General features: G+C 34.9%; 1 protein-coding gene across 1 annotated transcript; it reads right to left on the bottom strand.

The window, feature by feature from the left end:
- Window positions 1–6,249: 6,249 nt before the first annotated feature.
- On the bottom strand, window positions 6,250–9,308 carry LOC104249290 (phospholipase A2-alpha). The gene is made up of 4 exons (XM_009805684.2): window positions 8,908–9,308; window positions 8,681–8,723; window positions 8,472–8,597; window positions 6,250–6,651 (listed from the first exon to the last, which is right to left on the bottom strand). Exons 1-4 carry the CDS (start codon window positions 9,040–9,042, stop codon window positions 6,476–6,478), a joined length of 480 nt encoding a protein of 159 aa, XP_009803986.1. The 5' UTR covers window positions 9,043–9,308; the 3' UTR covers window positions 6,250–6,475.
- Between the last annotated feature and the right edge of the window lie 1,192 nt (window positions 9,309–10,500).

The following is a 10,500-nucleotide window of genomic DNA, read 5'->3' as shown; positions in this document are numbered from 1 at the left end:
ACATATATAGTGTTGTGTCCGTAGAAGCAGACTCGCAGGTGCGCATTCTAGATCTGCAAAGGCGGACTTCCTATTTAATGGAATATCGCATATGCATTTCTTTTTCCGCAGATGCAGAGTCGTAGATACAACCATTTGACCGCAGATACGGTATTCACTGCGCAGAAATAACTTAATAGAGGGTTTCATTTCATTCATCACCTTTTGAGTTAGCGAGTTCGGTTTTGGACGATTTTGAGGGAATTTTTACGATTTGGATCGGGGTAAGTGTTTTTTACTCGGATGCGCCCATTATTCATGATTCCATCCTTTTTTTATCATTTTATTAATGATTTGAATCGGAGAAATTGGAAATTTTTGTAAAAACTTTCCTAAAGAATAAAATAAGGATTTGAAGGTCGATTTGAGGTCGAAAATGGATGATTTTGGTATGGTTAGACTCATATCGGAACGGGTGTTAGGAATTTATGAGTTTGGTTGGATTCTGAGGTGCGAGCCCTAGGTTGACTTTTTGAGTTGACTTTTTGATTTTTATTAAAGATAGAATCTTTATTATCCGAAATTGCTTCATATGACTTTTATTTATGATATTAAGTAATTTTTGCTAGATTTGACCCGTTCGAAGTTTGATTTACGCGGGAAGGGATTATTAGTAGATTGATTTAGCTTGTTTGAAGTAAATATCTTGTCTAACTTTGTGTGGGAGAACTACCCCTTAGGATTTGGGTTGTTTGTACTATTTGAGTAATGTGAAAGACGTGTACACGAGGTGACGAGTACGTATACAGGCTTATATGTGGTAATATATCGGTTTAGACTCTTAGGTTACTCTTAAGAACGTAATTGATGTTATAATTATTTGTTCTATCTTTTATTGTCAAGTTTACTCCTACATGCCTTATTTGAAGTTGTTATTACATGTAATAGTTTTCATTGTCAAGGTTTCTCTTATGTGTCTTTATTTGTAGTTGTTGTTACACGCTATTCTTTCCATTATTGAGTTATTCTCATGTATTTAGACGAAGTTGCTAGTTCATATTGCCTCGACTCAAAAATCACTAGTCATGATGGCAACTAACTCAATTCGCTAGGTAAGACAACTAATAGAAAATACAATCCAAATGAGATTATAGGAAAAATAGAGAATAATTATCTGAACATTTACAAATTGACCCAAGAACTGGTAGTACGGACCATGAGCTTCTAAGACTTGGAATTTACAAAGCTGATACAAATTATTACACGATCTGTTTAAAATTTACATAACAAATTAGCAAAACCTAAGCTACCAAGGACAAGTTGCAGCTATATCTGGAATGCACGAACATCATCAGAGTCAGCACCCAACATCACTAGCAGCTCCGCTCCAAAAATCTGCATGCAATGTGCAGAAGTGTAGTGTCAGTACAATCGACCACATGTACTAGTAAGTATCTTGTCTAATCTCGTCGAAGTAGTGATGAGGCTTTTAAGGTTAAAGATACTCACTGATAAAACCTGCACCGTAAATCAACAATAGAACTATACCATGATATAACAGAGAAGAATGCATGAAACGAATACGCAAACAATAACTGAATACTAGCAGTGATCACAATTTGGCATCTTACAATACATTGACCTATCCTTTCCTTAGAATGAAACCGATAAACCACGACAGTCACTTCATAAATTTCATAGCATGAGGAATGTACTCAGATATCAAGTCAATTACACAGCAAAAACCTTCATGCTTTTATCTCATCCTCACCCAATATATGTATAACCGAACCAGCCAGATGATAGAAGTTATCGATAATAGGAATTACAAAGTAGGAAATACGCAAGTACAAATAATGAACGAGGATATACATGTGTGCAATAGTAAAAGACTAGGCGAAAAGCATGTGAGTAATGACAGCAATTGGAAAACAAGGAATATCTATTTCAATTAACTAGCATGATGGAAACCTAGGTACATATATAACAATTAAGAAGGAAACACATGATCTTTACAAGTTAACAAGTAGAGGCATGGATGACTAACATAGAAAAAGGGTGTGTACCAAAATGCAACAGAATAGACATGACATGGAGGTAATTATAATAGCAAAAATAAACATGTGTTTGCAAATTAAACAAGCAGGAGATATGGATAATACAACAACAATTGAAATAGAGAGCAAGGACAGGACAATAACAACAAGTCACACGAGGTCTATAAATACGACAATAATTGTTCAAGATAAAGACGTGAACATATACACGGAAAAAATAGATATCTCAACATGATGCATGTCCCTATCCTCGCCTGCACGGAAACACCCATCATGCTATGATCTCATGATAATATAAAAGCATAACAATATAAATAAAATGGCACGGCATGACCCTTCGTGCTTTTACTCTCAAATGATGTGGCACGACATTATCCTTTGTGCTTTTACTCTCAATAATATGGCACGACATCACCCTTCGTGCTTTTACTCTCAAATAATATGGCACGACATCACCCTTCGTATTTTTACTCTCAAATGATATGGCCCGGCATCACCTTTCGTGCTTTACACTCTCCCTCACAAGATAATGTATAAACAATGGCACGACATCACCCTTTGTGATTTACACTCTTCCTTACCAAAAATGTTTATAGCAATGACAAACAATGCATGAAGCATAAATAACATCAAGGAGAGTGTTTAAACGAATATTCCAAACAAATCTCAATCACAACTTTCCAAGCCAACGATGATTCAATAAACCCTCAAGAACCGTATTATTCAAATACTTTCACAAATCTCACAAATGATCAACAACACAAGTATAGAATCTAGTATCTCAAGGAGATCGACTGTAGCAATGTATTAATGATTACGCATAGAGATGACCGAATTAGACACATCACTGTACTCTCAGAATTCCGTCAAATTTGATCAAGTCATGATAAACTAAGTCTTGATCTCTAACATTTAATACTATGTTCTTAGTATATAAGAGTCAAAAAAGGCATGAAGCAGGAAGGTTAAGTAATTCTACAAACACAAATATAACATAATTTAACACCCCCCCCTCCCCCAAGTATGATTAACCCTGGCACATACATATTCGCTCATCACCTCATATATGTATCATCTGGCATGTAGCAAACAATGTCAAATAGGAGGAAAAATTCCCTCAACAAAGTTAGGCAAGACACTTACCTCAATTCAGCTAACTCAACACTCAATTTAGCCTTTTTCCTTTACAAATTTACCTCCGCTCGGCTCAATCTAGCCAACGACGACTTGAATACATCACACAATGCAAGAGAAAATAATTTCAATTAATAAAGCTTTGATTTTTTATTAGATTTCTAAAAAGTCAACAAAAGTCAAACCCCGGGCTTGTCCGGTCAAAACCCGGTCCAAGGATAGGTCTTGACTACCCATAGCCTCACGAGTCCAAATATATATTTTGTTTTCAAATCTGAGTCCTATTCAATTCTCAAATCCCAAATTTTCATTTTTCAAAACTTTAACAAAATTCCCAAAATTTTCCCTAGATTTCTCATGAATTTGATGTTAAATGTTATATAAAATCATGAAATATAGTTGAGAATTGATTAGAGGTACTTACCCAATAATTTGGTAGGAAAATCCCTTCATAAAATCGTCTATCATCGAAGCTAGGGTTCAAAATATATCAAAATGAAGCTAAGTCTCGGAATTCTCAGCATTTAATAGGTTGCAGATGTCGCATTTGTGACATGGGGTTTGCAAATGCGAACCCCGCAAATGTGAACCAGAAGTTTTCCTTTCAAGGTCGCATTTGCGACCCAATACTTCGCAAATACGAAGACCAACATTTCGCAAATGCGACAGGGTTCTTTGCAAATGCAAATTATCCCCAGCAGCCCAGACTTCGCAAATGCGATGGCTGCTTCGCAATTGCGGCTGTCGCATTTGCGAAGAAAACATCGCAAATGCGATGATACCAGTACCAGAAATCAAAGTTTATAAAAAATCATTCTGAAACTCACCCGAGCTCCCGAGACTCCAAACAAACCATGCATCCAGGTCAATAAACACAACACAAACTTGCTCACACGATCAAGTCATCAAAATAACCTCTAAAATCACGAATCGAACGCCAAAACGCATGAAGATCAAACTAAACTTCAAGAACTTCTAGAATCGCAACCGAGCATCCGAGCCATATCAAATAAACTCTAAATGGCGCCAAATTTTGCAGACAAGTTCTATATGACAAAACGAACCTATTCAAAGCTTCAAATCACGCATAACAACCTCAAAACGATGAATCTCACCTCAAGTCAAAATCAATGAACTTTGAAACTTCAATTTCTACAACCTATGTCGAAACCTATTAAATCACGTCTAATTGACCTCAAATTTTGTACACTAGTCACATTTTCCATTACGGACCTACTCCAACTTCCGAAATCGAAATCCGACCCCGATATCAAAAAGACTCCCGATCAAACTTCCCAAAAATTCAACTTTCGCCATTTCAAGACTAATTCAACTACGAACCTCCAAATTACAATCCGGATGTGCTCTGAAGTCCAAAATCACCCAGCAGAGCTAACGGAACTCCATTCTAAGATCAAATACTAAAAAGTCAAACTTGGTGAACTCTTCCAACTTAGAGCTTAAATCTTGAAGTTCATTCTTCCAAATCGATTTCGGATAACTTGAAAACCAACACATATGATTTATGCAAGTCATAATACATTATGTGGAGATACTCGAGCCCTCAAAAGACCGAGCGAAGTGCAGATACTTAAAACGACCAGTCGAATCATTATACATACTATCTCTTTTATTGTTAAGCTTATGTTACTCATTTGAATTGGAAGTTGTCATTTCATGAAAATCCCTTCATTGTGAGTTATTGAAGTTCTGGTTGTGAAAGCTAATAATACATTGAGGTTGAAGTTGTTGGCTATTGGCATATCTTTCCTTGTTGAGTTGTTTCTCATTCATTTTATTATTATTGAGATTCTTGTTCACATCGTGGTTGAGCCGGGGGCAATATATTGCAGTAACATTGTTGTTGTTGATTTGGTATTGTTGTGGCATATGGTCACATGTGGTGTGGGTTGATTATTGTGTTGTGATATTGATACACATGTGATTGTATAAGAGTGAGCATTAAAATGCATGCAGTGAGATAAGATGAGATTGATACGCGTGTTGCTAGTAAGGGAATTACTTGAAGTCACGAAGTGAGATAAGGGGGCTAAAACGCGTGTAGCTATTTCAGGAAAAATATTTAAAAAATAAATGCAAGGCTCACGCGGTGATATAAGGACAATCATGATTGCGACTTGTGAAATGAAAATCTGAGGTGTGGTACCTCGGTTGTGATTCTTATTGTACATTCTATGTTAAACAAGCCTGTTGATTTGCACGGTTGTTATCTTTCCTTCGTTGTTTTACTTGTATTTTTATGGTACTTAGTCACTTGTTGTTCCTATTATATGTTTAATCTTTGTTGCCTTAATTGCCTTAATTTTCGTTGTTAGCCTTATATCATTATACTGTATTGTCATTTATTTCTTCGTTTTCCATTATTAGATTATACTATATTCTGCTCAGTTTTTTTTTTTTTGTCTAGTAGGTGTCTTGACTTGGCCTGGTCACTGCTCTATCAAGGTTAGGATTGATACTTGCTGGGGTACCGTTATGGTGTACTTATGCTATGCTTCTGCATATTTTTGTACAGATCCAGGTAAATATGTTCATGACGAACGTCTGTGATTGACCAGTTATTCCGGAGACTTCAAGGTACACCTGCTCTACGCTCATAGGCCTCGGAGTCACCTTCTTATATTGCTTTACTACTGTTTATCTCCATTTCAAACAGAGTTGTATTTTGAGATTTTTAGTGCACTCTATAGAGCTTATGACTCAGTTCCACCGGTTTCGGAAGTTATTTGACAGTTGTACAGTTTGGGTTTTGCTATGATAGTTTAACAGTGTAATTTGATACCTAAATCATTATTTTTGCTAATTCTCAATGTATGTTAGGCTTACTTAGTCTTAAAGACTAGATGCCATCATAACATCCTAAGGCGGGAAGTTGGGGTCGTGACACAAATACCTAAATCTGATAATGATAAAATGTCATATTCCAAAAATTAGCCTATGTTATTTGGAATGAAACTCATATTTTAAACTTCATTTTAAAATAGTCTAAATACACATTAAAGTCATTCAAAAGTGAAATCACGAATGCAATTTCAAAAGAGATCTCTGAGAGACCGAGTTTCAAGGGCAGATAAATGATCCATTATATACAGTACAACTAAACATTTGATCCAAAGAGAAATTACAAGCAGAAGGGTCAGCCAGAATGACAATGGTAAGAACAATTTTCTCAAAATGTTATAAAAAAAATTATAAACTAAAATAAATCAGAAAAGAACATAGAAATATTAACTTCCTTTTCTTTCTCTCTATTTTCCTTTTTTTTCTTACAACTACGAAAAATACTAGGGTTTCTTGAAAATATTCCCAGCAACGACAGCAGCATCAATAACATCAGTAATCACTCGAACAACAGTACCAACTGAACAAGTGTTCCCTTTAAATGATGGAGCTCCTGATTTCGTGAACGTAGCCACACAATTCAGGAAATTTTGGTTGCACTCTAAGTTTAGATAATTATCTGTAACATCAAAATTAACAAAAATTAAGGGGAAAAAACTAAAAAGAAAGAAATCAACCAAGAAGAGCGAATTCGCGATTTTGAATCATTGGGTATATTATACTATGTGTTATCCTGTTATATGTATTTATGTTTTAAATTCTTTTTGTATATGTTTTCGTAATTAGAGCTGAAAGTAATGAGTTAAGCACGCTCATAGAACCAACTCGCTGACCAATACAATCAAACTTTTCTATAACATCATCCTCTATAACAACACTTTATTATAACGGTCAAATTTTCTTTGGAACCAATTAATCTTATTATATTATAATATCTGTTCTCTGTAATAACACTTTGCTATAGCAGTCAAAAAATGTCCACTACTAACAAGATTATTATAGAGAGATTTAAATGTACCATTCCTGAAAATTATTAAACCTTTCTTGTGGAAATTAAACAAGTTTCAAAGAAAGTAACCTAGCAATCAGTTGCATTAATAATGGGAGAAAATGAAAAAAAATGAGACATATGTGAAAAGGAAGCTATAGTTTACGTAGAAAAAAGTTGTATAAGTGCATTTAGACCAATAATTTGTCCAGAGCTTCTGAATAATGCATGTATGATAATTCAAGTTCACCCACCTTGATGTGCCACATATAATTGACTACAACCACCTCCTAGTTCAAATTTCTTATTCTCTCTAGCTTGGTGTTCTTGCAAGTAACTTGTTCAACAAAAATTTTGGCTAAATTTTCATTCTTATTATTTAGTAGATAAAGTAATTCGGTATTTATTATGCTAGTAAAAAGTATTCCCTCCATTTAATATTAGATAATGTACTTTATTTTTTAGTCTGTTTCAAAATAAATGACACATTTCTAAATTTGAAAATAATTCAACTGTAAACTCTTTCAGTTTACTCATTTACCCTTGATGAGAAGTTTTTATAGCCACTCAAATGTCATGGCCCCACAAACTTTTTACCCCAAAGACCATAAGTTTTAAAAGTCTTTCTTTTTTCTTAAACTCTGTAGCGACTCAAACTATCTCATCTAATATGAAACGGAGGGAGTAATTGATATTTAGAATTACTGAAGTACTCACATGCTGGAACACCAGCATTAAAAGAGATTTAAAAAAACTTGCTTGTGAATCCTTAACTTTTTTTTTTTAAAAAAAACAAAGTTGACAAGTGAAGTGGAATCTACGACATCATCTCATCAATTAGAGGTCCTATAATTCATCTTTAGCACTGTCTCACCTCATCAATATGGGGCCACATTATCTCTAGGTTTAGTGTGAGCTATAAGTTTTTGAAATAGGTCATTTTCCCTTTTAGATAAAACCAAACCATAATAATTTCTTTTTAAGAAAAAACCTTGCCATTATGTATGCTATTGTTTCAACCCCAAAAAAAGACCTTCTTAGAAGAGCCAGAGAAAAAAAAGAAAAAGAAACAATATATAAAAAGGAAAACGTGAACAGTGCTTGTGCAGCTTCTTTTTGCGTTTTTTACCATTAGCAAAATGCTGCAACAATTAAAGTTGACACTCTTGTTTGCCCATTTCTTTTGTCCTATTAAGAAATTGTTCTATTTTTACACTTTATGTTCACCAAATAAATTTAGAACCATTTTTCTCTTTCTCACTTTGAATTATTGATAGACTATAAGACAAGAATTAGTGTGTTACCCCTGGTAAAAACGGTTATTAATCTGATATCACAAAATTATAGCATAAACAGTTAGTATTACACAAATAAAATTAAAGTTTTATGCGGCACCAATGAAAATATATTTAATTACTTATAAAATATATAGTAATGGGTAAATAACTTACTGCCTTTACGTTGTATACAGAGATCATGCTTCATACAGCAAGCATCAAGTCCATCACATGGTTGCTCCCCTGGACATCCACTGTATAGAACTCCACAATACTTCCCATATCTTAGGAGTGGAGGAACTGCCATTATTCAAGAAAGAAAATCACTTTTTTGTGTCTTAAGAGAAGTAATTTATACAATTAATTAATAGAAAAGTGTGTACCTGCACAGAACTTTGATTCACATGTTCTACTGCATTCTTTTTCCTAATTTTTTTTTGGAGTTAATTAGAAAAAAAGAAAGAAAGTTAGGGTAAGGTTTATGAATAATTAGACATTGTTAATCAGAAATCTCGAATTCGAGTCCCAGTAAAAAAACTCTAGGTAGGGGACGTTTTTCCTTTTGATTATAGAAAGAAACATGAAATGAGAGATAGAAAGAAAGATTTACCAAGGAGATGCCAGCATTAGTTTCAATGCCAATGTTAAGGGCATGAACTGAAATGGGAGAAAACCTGAGGGCTATGATGCAAAATGCAAGAAGTACTTGTAGAGAGAATAACTTCAACGACTGCAGAAAAGCCATTGAAGAAAGCAAGCACTGAATTATGAGAAAAGTTTTTTTGGTTTTGCTTACAGGCTCTGATTTATAGGGAGAAATGGTTGGTGACAAACTAAAAAAGTGTGTATATAGAAACTGATGAAGCTTTACTTAGGTGGTGTAGTTTCTTTGGAAGAGATAGAAGGTGGGTGACTTTTAGGGACTGAACTGATCGAATGGATGAAGGGGGTGGGGGTGGGGGTGGGGTGTGAGATTTGTCGTGTAACATCTCGTGACATGTTTTTGGTGGTGTTCACATTCTGTCATCCACACGAGTCTTTTATCTCTATTTGTGTATATATATTAGTATGAACATTTTGTCTTAACATTGAAATGGATAGTTTACGCGTATTCAATTATTTGAACAGATAATTTTTATTGGCCAATGTAAGTATAGGGTAACACTTCTATCAAAATTTAGACAAATAGGTAAGACATTAAATCACTTTAATTTTCTAAATTGCTGGAATTTTAATATTGATCTCTCATAATTTTTACTCACTTCACACCAGTAAATCACGCTTGGGTGCATAAAATATTACTCCTATATGTAAACTTTGTTTCTTCTCTTCTTAAGGAATATGCCTGTAGCTCAGAGGATTAGAGCACGTGGCTACGAACCACGGTGTCGGGGGTTCGAATCCCTCCTCGCCCACAACCGGCCCAAAAGGGAAGTACCTTTCCCTCTGGGGGTAGGAAAATCATGATCGGGATAGCGAACCAAAAGCTATGGAACTTGGGTGTGGGTCTTTTGTCGAAATGGAATGGCTTTTCTTTTTCTCTTTTTATTTATCGTGAATGGGGGAATCATTACACATAGTATGCCCGGTCAGCATATTTTTTTGTTTTACGCCCCGTAACTCTTCCTCAGCCAGGCTTGGGCAGAATAGCAGAGCAAGTATTAGTAGCATAACAAAAAAGCCTTCCTCGTCATTAATATCTTTGCTCGCGGCAATTGTGACCTCTCGGGAGAATCGATGACTGCATCTTTGATGCAGTGCTAGTACATCTGAGACTGTATATGATTATTGATTCTTCATTATTTTAATTAAGTATATATGTGGCGTCCCCTTTCTCCTTTGATCTAGCTCATGTTTTCTTTCTATTATGGCAGAATAGCCTAAATGGCTGCGAATTTGTCATCTCGGTCCCCAAATTTAATGAAGTTTCATCTAGGCATCTCTACTCGTTCAAAAGTAATATTTTAAACCCTTGTGACCATTGACCAAGCATGTGTGGCATTTGCTTTGTTGAGTTGGATAAAATGCGTGACTACACACTTTAAGAAGCAGTAAAAACTTATGATTCTAATTAAAAATACCAAAAAAAAAAATTAAATAAAAAGCAGAAAAATAAATATTCCTACACAAAATAATTCACTCCCGCCGATCTCCTTTCCCCCTCTCAATTTTTACTCTTTTTCACAACCCCTCCGGGCACACA

This window comes from Nicotiana sylvestris, chromosome 11 (assembly GCF_000393655.2).
Source record: "Nicotiana sylvestris chromosome 11, ASM39365v2, whole genome shotgun sequence".
Taxonomy (NCBI): domain Eukaryota; kingdom Viridiplantae; phylum Streptophyta; class Magnoliopsida; order Solanales; family Solanaceae; genus Nicotiana; species Nicotiana sylvestris.
The sequence above is the reverse complement of the archived record's forward strand: the minus strand, read 5'-3'. Positions and strand labels throughout refer to the sequence as shown.

What these genes read in the sequence shown, in the direction of transcription:
- LOC104249290 (XM_009805684.2), bottom strand. Translation starts at nt 9,042, where the DNA reads ATGGCTTTTCTGCAGTCGTTGAAGTTATTCTCTCTACAAGTACTTCTT. An exon ending in TGAATCAAAGTTCTGTGCAG is followed by an intron (nt 8,598 to 8,680) that starts GTACACACTTTT and finishes GAATAATGGCAG; the next exon opens with TTCCTCCACTCCTAAGATAT. An exon ending in CTGTATACAACGTAAAGGCA is followed by an intron (nt 6,652 to 8,471) that starts GTAAGTTATTTA and finishes TTGATGTTACAG; the next exon opens with ATAATTATCTAAACTTAGAG.